The sequence below is a fragment of the Scyliorhinus torazame genome, chromosome 3 (assembly GCF_047496885.1).
Source record: "Scyliorhinus torazame isolate Kashiwa2021f chromosome 3, sScyTor2.1, whole genome shotgun sequence".
Classification (NCBI taxonomy): Eukaryota; Metazoa; Chordata; class Chondrichthyes; order Carcharhiniformes; family Scyliorhinidae; genus Scyliorhinus; species Scyliorhinus torazame.
The window spans coordinates 10296277-10310177 of record NC_092709.1 but is presented as its reverse complement, the minus strand read 5'-3'; the positions used below and the strand labels follow the sequence as shown (position 1 = coordinate 10310177).

At 45.5% G+C, this 13901-nt stretch overlaps 1 protein-coding gene across 4 annotated transcripts in view; it reads left to right on the top strand.

Annotated features, from left to right (window-relative positions):
- Positions 1-13901, top strand: part of rap1gds1 (RAP1, GTP-GDP dissociation stimulator 1) — a 108164-nt gene that overhangs the window by 10523 nt on the left and 83740 nt on the right. For all 4 annotated transcript variants that reach the window (XR_011940078.1, XM_072495290.1, XM_072495289.1 and 1 more), the window contains one exon: positions 10802-10909. Coding sequence is in view for 2 of the 4 variants with exons in the window: in XM_072495290.1 (XP_072351391.1) it covers positions 10802-10909 (108 nt within the window). In the remaining 2 variants the exon portion in view is untranslated. The remainder of the gene's footprint in view (positions 1-10801; positions 10910-13901) is intronic.

The following is a 13901-nucleotide window of genomic DNA, read 5'->3' as shown; positions in this document are numbered from 1 at the left end:
AGGAAAGGGTGGGACTGGGAGCACAGATCGAGGTAGAAGAAGTGGTGAAAGGAATTAGGAGCATGCAGGCGGGAAAGGCCCCGGGACCGGGTGGATTCCCAGTCGAATTCTATAGAAAATATGTGGACTTGCTCGCCCCGGTATTGACGAGGACCTTTAATGAGGCAAAGGAAAGGGGACAACTGCCCCCGACTATGTCTGAAGCAACGATATCGCTTCTCTTAAAGAAGGAAAAGGACCCGCTACAATGCGGGTCCTATAGGCCTATTTCCCTCCTAAATGTAGATGCCAAGATCCTGGCCAAGGTAATGGCAATGAGAATAGAGGAATGTGTCCCGGGGGTGGTCCACGAGGACCAAACTGGGTTTGTGAAGGGGAGACAGCTGAACACGAATATACGGAGGTTGTTAGGGGTAATGATGATGGCCCCACCAGAGGGGGAAACGGATGCCGAGAAAGCATTTGATAGAGTGGAGTGGGATTATTTGTGGGAGGTGTTGAGGAGATTTGGTTTTGGAGAGGGGTATGTTAGATGGGTGCAGCTGTTGTATAGGGCCCCGATGGCGAGCGTGGTCACGAATGGACGGGGATCTGCATATTTTCGGCTCCATAGAGGGACAAGGCAGGGATGCCCTCTGTCCCCATTATTGTTTGCACTGGCGATTGAGCCCCTGGCGATAGCGTTGAGGGGTTCCAAGAAGTGGAGGGGAGTACTTAGAGGAGGAGAAGAACACCGGGTACCTTTGTATGCGGACGATTTGCTACTATACGTGGCAGACCCGGCGGAGGGGATGCCAGAAATAATGCGGATACTTGGGGAGTTTGGGGATTTTTCAGGGTATAAATTGAACATGGGGGAAAAGTGAGTTGTTTGTGGTGCATCCAGGGGAGCAGAGTAGAGAAATAGAGGACCTACCGTTGAGGAAGGTAACAAGGGACTTTCGTTACCTGGGGATCCAGATAGCCAAGAATTGGGGCACATTGCATAGGTTAAATTTAACGCGGTTGGTGGACAAATGGAGGACGATTTCAAGAGATGGGATATGGTATCCCTGTCACTGGCAGGGAGGGTGCAGGCGGTTAAGATGGTGGTCCTCCCGAGATTCCTCTTTGTGTTTCAGTGCCTCCCGGTGGTGATCACCAAGGCTTTTTTTAAAAGGATTGAAAAGAGCATCATGGGTTTTGTGTGGGCCGGGAAGACCCCGAGAGTGAGGAAGGGATTCTTACAGCGTAGCAGGGATGGGGGGGGCTGGCACTACCGAGCCTAAGTGAGTATTATTGGGCCGCTAATATTTCAATGGTGAGTAAGTGGATGGGAGAGGATGAGGGAGCGGCGTGGAAGAGATTAGAGAGGGCGTCCTGTAGGGGGACTAGCCTACAGGCTATGGTGACAGCCCCATTGCCATTCTCACCGAGGAACTACACCACAAGCCCGGTGGTGGTGGCTACACTGAAGATTTGGGGACAGTGGAGACGGCATAGTGGAAAGACTGGAGCCTTGGGGGGGTCCCCGATAAGAAACAACCATAGGTTTGCCCCGGGGGGAATGGATGGGGGATATGGAATGTGGCAAAGAGCAGGAATAACGCAACTGAAAGATCTGTTTGTGGATGGGAAGTTCGCGGGTCTGGGAGCGCTGACCGAGAAATATGGGTTGCCCCAAGGGAATGCATCAGGTATATGCAACTGAGGGCTTTTGTGAGGCAACAGGTGAGGGAATTCCCGCAGCTCCCGACACAAGAGGTGCAGGACAGAGTGATCTCAAAGACATGGGTGGGGGATGGTAAGGTGTCAGATATATATAGGGAAATGAGGGACGAAGGGGAGACTATGGTAGATGAACTAAAAGGGAAATGGGAAGAAGAGCTGGGGGTGGAGATCGAGGAGGGGCTGTGGGCAGATGCCCTAAGCAGGGTAAACTCGTCGTCCTCGTGTGCCAGGCTAAGCCTGATTCAGTTTAAGGTATTACACAGGGCGCATATGACTGGAGCACGGCTCAGTAAATTTTTTGGGGTGGAGGATAGGTGTGCGAGGTGCTCGAGAAGCCCAGCGAATCATACCCATATGTTTTGGTCATGCCCGGCACTACAGGGGTTTTGGATGGGGGTGACAAAGGTGCTTTCGAAAGTAGTGGGGGTCCGGGTCGAACCAAGCTGGGGGTTGGCTATATTTGGGGTTGCACAAGAGCCGGGAGTGCAGGAGGCGAGAGAGGCCGATGTTTTGGCCTTTGCGTCCCTAGTAGCCCGGCGCAGGATATTATTAATGTGGAAAGAAGCCAAGCCCCCGGGGGTGGAGACCTGGATAAATGACATGGCAGGGTTTATAAAGCTAGAGCGGATTAAGTTTGTTCTAAGGGGGTCGGCTCAAGGGTTCACCAGGTGGTGGCAACCGTTCGTCGAATACCTCGCAGAAAGATAGATGGAATGGAAAAAAGAAGGCAGCAGCAGCAGCAGCCCAGGATCGGGGGGAGGGGGGGGGGGGGGGGGGAGGAACCAGAAGGACTCTCAGGGTTGTTAATATATACTGTATAATATGTATAGGTCGTTGCTACAGATAATTATATATTGGACTGTTAAATTATATTTTTGGAGAGTGTTACTTGTGATAAGGCAGTTGCCAATTAGGGTTAGTTTTCATTTTTGTTATTTATAATTTATTCATTTTTTTTTATAAATTAGGTCATTGTTATTTGTGTTGTTATAATATTGTATAAAGGATGCACAATGTACTGTGTTGGTTGACCAAAAATTTTCAATAAAATATTTATTAAAAAAAAAAAATCTGCTGCCCACATACATATGAAATGCAATGAATAGGGTGGCACAGTGGTTAGCGCTTGACCCACGTTCAGTCCTGGCCCCAGGTCACTGTCTGTGTGGAGTTTGCACATTCTCCTTGTGTCTGCGTGGGTCTCACCCCCACAACCCAAAGATGTGCAGGGTAGGTGGTTTGCCCATGCTAAATTGCCCCTTAACAATTTTTTTTTGCGTAAGGGTATTTTCATAATCGGACTAGAGACCTGCCTGAGTTATCGGTCTTTGTGCCTATTGCTTTTTGTGGCCTTGATTTTTTTTTCCCTAGTTCCTTATGCTGCCAAAGATATCTTGTGAATATATTGCAACAGGGTTATGCTGTTACATAATAATTGATCGATGTAAGTTGCCATATTTCCAGTGACAATGCTACAATTTGTAATTTTTTACAGTATTATAAGTTACCAAGGAAACTGCTTGCTGCCAAGTTATCCAAACCCACAGTTTACTGTGAAGGTGTTGGCACGATTGATAGGAATCTGGATTGTTTGAAATCCCAGATAATGGGGAATAATTGATGCTGTTTTGCTCAGCCCACTTGTACAGTTTCAAAGAGGGTTACTTTTTAAGTGTTCATTTATATGCGAGAGCAAACCAGAAACTCAAAATTGATTATCTTTAAAATCAATGTGACCTTGTTATTAATTTGCCTTTTAATACGTGCTGTAGCTGTTTTTCCATTCAAAAGAAATGTTTTTTACAACCACAGGACATCCCAAACAGGTTTACAGCCAATGGAAGCACTTTTGAATTTGGTCACTGTTGTAATATAGGCAACACGGCAGCAATTTCTGTACAGCAAGGTCCTCCAAATAACGTAATGGCGAGCTAAACTGTTTTAATGCTACTGTATAATGTTAGTATTCTTAAGAATCTCATCTTGTGTTTTGGGAAAGTATTAATTTATGGAGCCTTTGATGATTCATTGAGGTCCAAACTAATATTCAATGGCAGAACAGTTCAAACATCTTGTGAACCAATTACATTTCTTTTCCTCACACTGATTCTCTAGCACTTTTATGATGTAATCTGAGGTCATAATTTGTGTTCAATGTTATGATCCCATAGAGACCAATAGCTTTTTTAAAAAGTGCTTGAATTCTTAGTGACTGGAAGGATCGCACAACAAGATTTCAATTTTAAAACTTTTACTTAAATAAACAAACTAAAAGCAACCTTGTCTAAATACTAAAATACTGCTGATATTAGAATCTGAAAGAAGAACAGAATGCTGGAAAAATTTGGCAGGTCTGGCAGCATCTGTAGGGAGAGAACACCGTATTCTGAAGAGTCAGACTGAATGTTAAACTCCTTTCTATCCCTGAGTTTTTCCAGCATTCTCGGTTCTTGTCTAAATACTATTCCGTAGACAATCTATGCTCTTGAGATATAAAAATCATCCCGCATTTAACTTGTAAACGACTGAAAATTCCATTCCATAGGTTTACTTAGTTTTTTCCATAAGTGGGCAGTTCATTCTCAGGGACCACGTCAAAGCTATGCTCAGCTGCTGATGGCTTCCTTCTTTCCTTTCCCAGTCAGACGGTTTCTGATCCCCAAACTGAGTTTTGCAGTGGGAGGGGGGGGGGGGCTGTAGATTTTTCCCTCTAGCCAAAGCTATGTAAATCTTCCAGCCCCATTAAAATCCTCTCAAAGTTAGTCACTTTGAGCATGAGCTTTCACCTGTGTACTGTGGTGAAAAATAGAGACTCACTGTTTCTGTGTGTCTCTCTCTGATTCTTGAAGACTGGTTATGTCTGTGGGGTTCAGGGATCTTTGAGAAAACCTGCAGTCCAATCCTACAGTGTCTTTCTATGGATTTCTACCTTCCCATACCTTATTTCCATGGCAGCATGAGTCACTTGGGCCATGTATCCAGGGGGAAATGCTAATTAGCTACCCCTTAACACCCCCTTCCCTTCCCCCAATTTTATTTTATCTTAAGATAGCTTGAAGTAACTATTTACAAAACCTGACCTTCCTAGATTAACCTTGTGAGAGCTGATCTTCATGAATTATACAGGATTCTGAGATGGCTTAACAGTGGGAGCGAAAAGGATCTTTCCCTTGAGAGAGATCAGAACTATGGAACATGGCTTAAGCATAAGGGATACCCCATTTAAGGCAGATTGTTTTTTAGAGTTGAGAGTCAATGGAATTCTCTTTCCCCGGGGAGGTAGATACATTTTTGACTAACAAAACAGTTAAAGGGTGTTTTGGTGGAAGGAGTGGGGGGGGGAGGAGAGAGAAAGAGCCAGAATGTGGAGTTGAGGCTATAATTACATACCCATGATCTTGAATGGTGGAACAGGCCCAATGGGATGAATGGCCTAATCTAACTTACTTGTAATGTAGATTCCAGCCCCATCTTCCCTTTCTTGGACAGTCACCAGGCTATGCTGTCTACTCTCTTGCTCATGTGTCTCTTTGCCCTCTATAGCAAACTGTGCCTCTGCCATTGGATGCTGTTCCACAGGCAACCATGTCTACCATTGTCCCACAATTAACTTTCTTCTGTTTACCTTCTCCAGTTCCATTTCTGGGATCTTCCATCCCCTTGATGACTTTCCGTCCAGCTTCACATCATAACCCTATCTAGTCCTGATGCTAATTAGATGATTCTCGAGGAATTGGCATGTGCGCAGTAGTCTGAATGGCCTCCTGTGATGTGCTTTCCAGAATCTTTGGCAGTCACCTTTTGCTTTAAATCAATTCTTGTCACTTCAAAAACTAACATTGTCCCAGACTTGACCCATGCATTCTCTCAATTTACTATCTTCTACCCCGTCCAGAGCCTTTGAACATATTGCTTCTGAATTTTTCCTATTAATTTATTTTTTAAAATAAATATTTTAATTAAAATTAAATTTTTTACACTACAAGAGATGGATGAAACTTATTATTTATAATTTACACATTGTCCCTTTTTGGCACCTCCCTACCCCCTTTTTACTGTCTCCGGGTCCTACCGTAGGCCCTTCCCAGCACTGTACATGATTTGTTTTGCTTGGGGGCCCTCTGGTCCCCGTGTTGGCGCCTCCCTGGGTTCCCTCCTGGCATTTCCTTGGGGGGAGGGGGGGTCTCTTTCTTCCTCTTCTCTTTCCCCCCCCCCCCCCCCCCCCCAATTCTATCCGTTGTTGGCTTCAAACAGGTGTGAGATCAGGCTGATGAATTGCCCCCACACTTTGTGGAAGCCATCATCTGACCCTCCGATGGTGTATCTGATCTTCTCCGGGTGGAGAAATTCCATTAGGTCTGACAGCTTTTTGTCCTTAATTATCTTAGTGCAACCAGTGAAGCTTTCTCTTCTCTCTGCAGCATAGATCCCTCTAGACTTTCTCATAGATCCAACTTTGATTCTCACCTGTCTAATCCACAAACTGCCCCAATCTACTTTTAATTAAATTTTAAGCAAATTTGAATCCATTGTTTTTTGGCCTTGCGAACAACACCGCCACCTTGCTGGAAGCTCAAACTGAAGCTGATTATTTAAAGCCTTGGTGTCCTTAGAATTCTTACAGTGCAGAAGGAAGCCATTCGACCCATCATGTCTGCACCAATCCTCCCGCCTAACCCTGTAATCTCACCTAACCTGCACATCTTTTGACTGGGAGGAAACCCCCACAGACGCTGAGAACGTGCAGACAGTCACCCAAGGCTGGAATTGAACTTGGATCCCTGATGCTGAGGCAGCAGTGCTAACTGCCATAATGCCGCGCCAAGCCAGAACTTGGATTGTAACTTCCATAATTTCAACATCACCAAAATCACTTATTTTCAGTATCACCATATCTTGTCTCCATCTGTTCCGAACCCTCGTGGTTACTGAAACCCTTGTTCACTTTTTTTTGTCACTGATTCAACTCTATAAGCTCCAATGCACTACTTAAAATTTTTTTTTATTTATTTGTACAGAAAATATAAGAGTACACAGGAAACATATAGGAACACGAGGCATATTAATTAACAGTAGAATCCAAATGATCGGTTCTGACAACCATACCATAAACTATATACAGGCTACCCCCATTGTATTAAAATGTTTTAGGGGCGTGATCAAGGCAACAGGAGCATAACACATTGGTCGCCATGGCAGCATAAATAGGTTCTTCCCTTCTCTCGACCCCCTTTAACCACTCTTTTCCCCGAATTCTGGGTGTTGCCTCCTATCCTCTTTTCTCGCTTCTCTCTCCGGAAACGCCGGTGGTCTAGTACCTGACAAATTTGAGGCAGGACCAGAACATTCCTTGTCACCATTCACATTGTTGCTAGTTTTAGCCTTAGTTTACTTTATTCTTATTCTGTCACCTTTGCTCATGAGTCGCCAGGTATCTTTCTGATACCGCCACGTGGTTCAAGTCCAAGTAATGATTAATAATGCAACACGCCGCTTAGTAAGAGTTAAATCAATGCTCATTTATTATATGCAGCAATTAATACTTGTACAATAATCCTACTTCTAGACTACTACCTACCACTAAAGGCCAATACATAACTTTGGAAACGACCCACCAGGTCAGGGAAACGAATGGTCTTTCGAATTGGTTCTGAGCCTGCGGGATTCAAAAGCTGGTACAAGTCGATAGTCTGGAGCGCCTATCTGGTAGCGATCGCTGGAGTAACACTTACAGTTTCTTGTAGAAGGGTCTCGAAGGTTGCGAGCAGGAAGAGAAGGGTCGAGTTGAACTTGGCCCCTATTCTTATAGTCCCCAGGGGCTTCCCGCCTCTCGGGGCGGACCTCGTACCTGGTTCCAAGTGATTGGACTTGGTCCCAATCACTTGGTTCGATATGCTCCAATAATAGGGCGATTCCTTGATCGGGGGGTGGTCGATTACCTTCCTTTGTGTCAGCCCCTGCTGGCGCCGAAAGGTCTGGGTCAGCTTTCAATTGCTAATTTATAGCAATTGTTCCCGGGGGTGGCTGCTTCGCTCCAGAGTCCTCTCCCGATCTCCATGTCCAGCTTCTTCCACTTTTCCTCCGTTGTAGGTATTTGGATTTGTTTACTACTGGGTCCACCAAGTTCCGATCTGGATCGCCCTGCATGTCCCTTGTTCTGGGGTTATGGTTTCCTTTCCTGACTTGCTGAGCTGGTTTGACGGCATTTCAGTCGGTTGGGTATTAATTGGGGTGAAACTGGGGGATTTTGTGGTATTTTTGTGTCCGTTTTTTTAAAAAATTCATTTACGGGATGTGGGTGTCACCCAGCGACAGTGATGGAACAGAGATATATTTCCAAGTCAGGGTGGTGAGTGACTTGGAGGGGACCCTCCAGTTGGTGGATCCCCAGGTTTCTGCTGCTCCTTCTAGATGGTACCGGTCGTGGGTTTGGAAGGCGTTATCTAAGGAACCTTGGTGAGTTACTGCAGTGCATCTTGTAGATGGTACACACAGCTGCCACTGTTTGTCGGTGGTGGTGGAGGATTTGAGTGTTTGTGGAAGGGGGAGCAATCAAGGGGGCTGCTTTGTCCTGGATGGTGTTGAGCTTCTTGAGTGTTGTTGGAGCTGCACTCATCCAGGCAAATGGAGAGTATTCCATTACACTCCTGACTTGTACCTTTATAGATGGTGGACAGGCTTTGGGGGGGGTCAGGTGAGTTACTCGCTGGAGGATTCCTAGCCTTTGACCTGCCCTGGTAGCCATAGTATTAATTTGCCTAGTCCAGTTCAGCTTCTGATCAATGGTAACCCCCCAGGTTGTTGATAGTGGGGGATTCCAGCAATGGTAATACCATTGAATGTCGGGATGGTGGTTAGATCCTCTCTTGTAGGAGATTGTCATTATCTGGCACTTGTGTGACGTGACTGTAACTTGCCACTTGTCAGTCCAAGCCTGGATATTGTCCAGGACTTGCTGCATTTGGACATGGATTGCTTCATTATCTGAGGAGTCACAAATGGTGCTGAATGTTGTGAAGTAATCTGCAAACATCCCCACTTCTGACCTTATGATGGAAGGGAAGTCATTGATGAAGCAGCTGAAGATGGTTGGGCCTAGCACACTACCCTGAGCAACTCCTGCAGTGATGTTCTGGAGTTGAGATGATTGCCCTCCAACCATCACAACCATCTTCCTTTGTGCCAAGTTTGATTCCAACCAGCAGAGAGTTTTCCCCCCTGATTCCCATTGACTCCAGTTTAGCTAGGGCTCCTTGATGCCGCACTCGGTCAAATGCTGCCTTGATGTCAAGGGCAGTCACTCTCACCTCACTTCTGGCATTCAGCTCTTTTGTCCATGTTTGAAGCAAGGATGTAATGAGTACTGTTGGAGTTTTGACAGGTTTAAAGGGCTAGTAAGAAGTTCCCAAGAGAGAGCCAACTTCGGTGCAACCGCTCAGTTCATGGCTGACACCGGAAGTCTCCAGTTCACTACTTATTGGATTCGTGACATGCACTGTTGCAACTTTGGCACAATGGTTAGCACTGCTGCCTCACTGCACCAGGGACCCGGGTTTAATTTCAGCTGTGGGTCACTGGAGTTTCTTTTTAATAAATGTTTTTTTCCAATTAAGGGGCAAGTTAATGTGTTGACCTACTCTGCACATCTTTTTGAGTTAGGGTAAGACCCACGCAGACACAGGGAGAATGTGCAAACTCCACACGGACAATGATCGTGGGCCAGGGTTGAACCTGAGTCCTTGGCGCTGTGAGACAGCAGTGCTAACCACTGTGTCACCGTGCTGTCCCTGTCTGTGTTGAGTTTGTACATTCTCCCATGTCTGCGTGGGTTTCTTCCGGGTGCTCCAGTTTCCTCCCACTATCCAAGGATGTGCAGGTTAGATTATGGAGTTGGAGGTGAAGTGGGCCTAGGTAGGGTGCTCTTTCAAAGGGTCGGTGCAGAATGGCCTCCTTCTGCACTGTAGGGATTCAAACGTGCACAAAAATCCTACCCACGCTTCACATTCTCCTGTGCTAAATGCTTTTGCCGAACGACACTGGCTTCCTGTTCCCCAGCACACCAAATGTTTAAATCCTCGTTCTTTGCAAGTGGTCTCAGTCCACCTAATTCTGTAACCCCTCTTCAGCTTTTTACTGTCCAGTCCTTTGACTGGTTATCATGCACTTCCTCTTTTGTCCTGCTGTCTGGAATTATTTTCCTGAGCCTCTTTTTAAAGAAAAACCCACCCAAGTCTTCAGTCACCACATCAGAATTTCTACTTGTAGTCTTAATGCTGAAAAATTCTGAGTCGTCCAAAGGTATTTTGCTCAGTGCTACGTAAGTGTGACCTGTTGTAATAACGCCTGCCAGGTTACACAAATGATACCTCGTGTTCATAGTTCATATTCTAAATCAAAGATCACTATTTGAAAATCACACTGTTTACATATATGATTTGATCCTATGCCGTTATCTTTTTTTTTAAATTTAGTGCACCCAATTCATTTTTTTTTCAATTAAGGGGCAATTTAGCGTATTCAATCCACCTACCCTGCACATCTTTGGGTTGTGGGGGTGAAACCCACGCAAACACTGGGAGAATGTGCAAGCTCCACACGGACAGTGACCCAGAGCCGGGATCAAACCTGGGACCTCGGCGCCGTGAAGCAACAGGGCTAACCCACTGCACCACCATGCTGCCCTCATGCCATTATCTTAAAATGGAATTGATTTTAAAAAATCACTGCAGTTTTACCTCACCTTTAAACAAGTGATGATTTAACAAATCAATTTCCTTGCAAAGCGTGATTGAACAGCATTGTGAAATGCTGATGCAAACAGAAAAGGATGTGCATCACAAAACGTAGTGCAAAAAGTCTGCGAAAAGCTGATTCCAAATTAAGTTCTCAACTTTTTAAAAAGAAAACATTTGTTCAAATACTGCTCAAACTCTATTCAGTATGATTCATTCTTGAACAGGAAAATGTATTGTGGAACATTGCTGCCATTATTAATGATTGTCTGGGGGAAAGTCACATAACCAGCATAGTGTTTGTCTATTGATGAGCAGCTTTGATATAGTATCTAAAATGAGTTGTTTTTTTCTCATAGATAATCTAAATGATGCCCTACAAAAACTGAAGCTGACTGCTGCTGATGGTACATCTGATAACGTAGAGGGATGTCTTGACTGCTTACTCCAAGCCCTGACTCAAAACAGTGAGTGGATTATGGGGTATATTGCTTAAGCTAAATAGTCTGAAGAAACATTGCATGTTCAAGCTGTCCAAACCAAGGATATGCCATGGCTGACAGCTGAGCTTTGTCAGTCATGATCTTTTGTACTCCGAATTTACAGATTTTCCTAATGTTGTTCATAGCTAAAAAAATTTAATGATTTAAGGTTGCTCTAACGCATGTGGTAATAAGTAGGTTCATGTCTGGATATCTCTCTTACAAGCTTACACCTTGATTCTGATTCAAGTGGCATTGAAATGAGTGTTTATTAGTTACTTCCCTGCAGGAAAGGACTCTGCTCATACAACCTGGCCCAAGACCAATTCTTATGCCAGTCATCTTGAAGTATGATTTGTAGCCCATGGAGAGAGTGCTTTTTGCCGTCTGTTTTTCAGCCTTGCTTTCTTTTACTTGAATGCTGAATAAATTCTATGAAATAAAAATGGTCAGTGTATTGCTTTTTTATTCTTGCGTGGGATGTGGGTGTTGCCCATATCTAATTACCCCTTAGAATGTGGCGGTGAGCTGCCTTCTTGTGCTGCGGTCCATCTAATGTAGGTACGTCTGTTGAGGAGGGAGTTCTAGATTTTTGATCCAGCAACAGTGAAGAAACGCCAAAGTAGATCCAAGTCAGGATGATGTCTGCTTGGAGGAGAGCTTGCAGGTGGTTGTATCATAGATTATCATAGAATTTACATGCAGAAGGAGGCCATTTGGCCCATCGAATGCACCGGCTCTTGGAAAGAGCACCATACCCAAGGGCAACACCTCCACCCTATCCCCATAACCCAGTAACCCCACCCAACACTAAGGGTAATTTTGGACACTAAAGGCAATTTATCATGGCCAATCCACCTAACCTGCACATCTTTGGACTGGGAGGAAACCGGAGCACCTGGAAGAAACCCACGCGCACACTGGGAGGATGTGCAGACTCCGCACACAGTGACCCAAGCCGGAATAGAACCTGGGATCCTGGAGCTGTGAAGCAATTGTGCTAACCACAATGCTACCGTGCTGCCCATGCTACTCATACAGTTGTTCATCCCCAAACAAAATGTGCAAAATCAGTTTCATTCTATTATTTCATTAGCATGATGCTTAAGAGCACAGAACACAACATCACATAATCCAGAGTCCCTGCAGTACAGAAGGCAGCCACCCGACCCATCGCATCTGCACCGAACCCCTGACAGAGCACTTATCTAGACCCCCCCCCACCCACCCTATCCCCTTAACCTTGTGCATGGATTCTGCCAATCCACTAACCTACACTTCTTTTGACACTAAGGGCCAATTTAGCCTGGCCAATCCACCCAGCCTGCACATCCTTGGACTATGGGAGGAAACCACAGCACCCGGAGGAAATCCACGCAGACACTGGGAGAAAGTGCAATATATCCATGCATCTGCCTCCCTTGTCATTCTAGGTGTTAGAGGTCACATATTTGTACAGTCTGTTGAAAAAGGCTTTGACAGTTGCTGCAGCACATCTTGTAGATGGTACACGCTGTTGCCATTGTGCTGGGTGGGGTGCCGGGATTCTTGTGTTGTTGGAGCTGCACTCATCCAGGCAAGTGGAGAGTATTTCATACTCCTGATTTGTACTGTGTAGATTTTGGAGAGACTTTGGAGTCGGTGGGGGGGGGGGGGGATGTGAGTGACTTACCACAATTCCCAGCCTGACCTGCTCTCGCGACCACAGTGTGACATGGCTTATCCAGTTCTGTTTCTGCTCAGCGGTGACCCTGAGGTTTTTAAAAAAGTATTTTTCAGAAAATTTTCAATTATAACATACAAAATGGTTAAACAATTAATACAATTTTGACAAAAAATATCCCCACAACCCAGCCCCACCTGGGTGCCCTATCTGCCCAGAACTCCCCACGACAACCAGCTCCTTAAAGAAGGCAATGAACAGCCGCCTGCAGTAAACAGACACGTCCCTCGATCCCCTTATGGCATACTTTATCTTTTCCAAATGCAGGAATTCCAACAAACACCCCCAACCATGCCTTAGGTGCTGCTGATGCCCTCCAACTGGGCAATACTAAAGGCCAAGACATCAGCTTTCTTCCCGTCTGCAGTCCTGGAAAAACTGCCACCATTGGGCGTGGCTCCAATCTAACTCCCAAAATGTCTGACATTGTTTTGAAGAAGGAAGCCCAAAACGTAGCCAACTTGGGGCAAGACCAAAACATGGAAGTGCTTTGTCGGCCCCCTCGAACAACACCAACGATGTCTATCCTTCAGACCTGGAAAGAACCCACTCGTGCGTATCTTGGTCAAGTGCGTCCAGCGCTCCACGTTAAACTGAATTAAACCCAGCCTTGCACACGAGAAGGTAAAATTGACCCTATGCAGAATCTCACTCCACACCCCTTCCCCACCTCTTTTCTCCCCCCCCCCCCCCCCCAACCAAACCCAACTCTTCCTTTAATTTTCCCCTTTTTCCAGTGAAGCCTTCTCCATTGCCATCATCTGCCCATATATATCTGATATCCTCCCTTTCCCTAGTTTGTCAAGAGTGAAGGCGCCAGCAACCAAGGAAACACCATTCTTACACACAAAGCTCCGTACCTGCAAGTACCTTTTTAAAAAAAAAAAAAAAAAAAAAAAAATTTTTTTTAAAATTCCCTCCTGGAAACTCCTCCAGCCCAGCAAACCGACCTTCCGCTAACAAATCTCTGAACCTCTCAGCCCTCCTCCCTCCCCCAGATCTTGTATGACAAACGTATCCCAGCCTGTATAAACCTATGGTTCCCACAGATCGGCTCCAGTAGCGGCATAGTCCCTAATGCTGTCTGAATTGATTCCATATTCTCTGAGGGGCTATTATCACTGGGCTCAAAGAGAACCTAGCCAGAGAGAACGGAAGAGGAGCAGTAACAAGTGCCCTCAAATTCAAACCTGTACAAGAAGCCGCCCCCATATTTTCTCAAATATTTTCAGCCCAGTAATAATACATCAAATT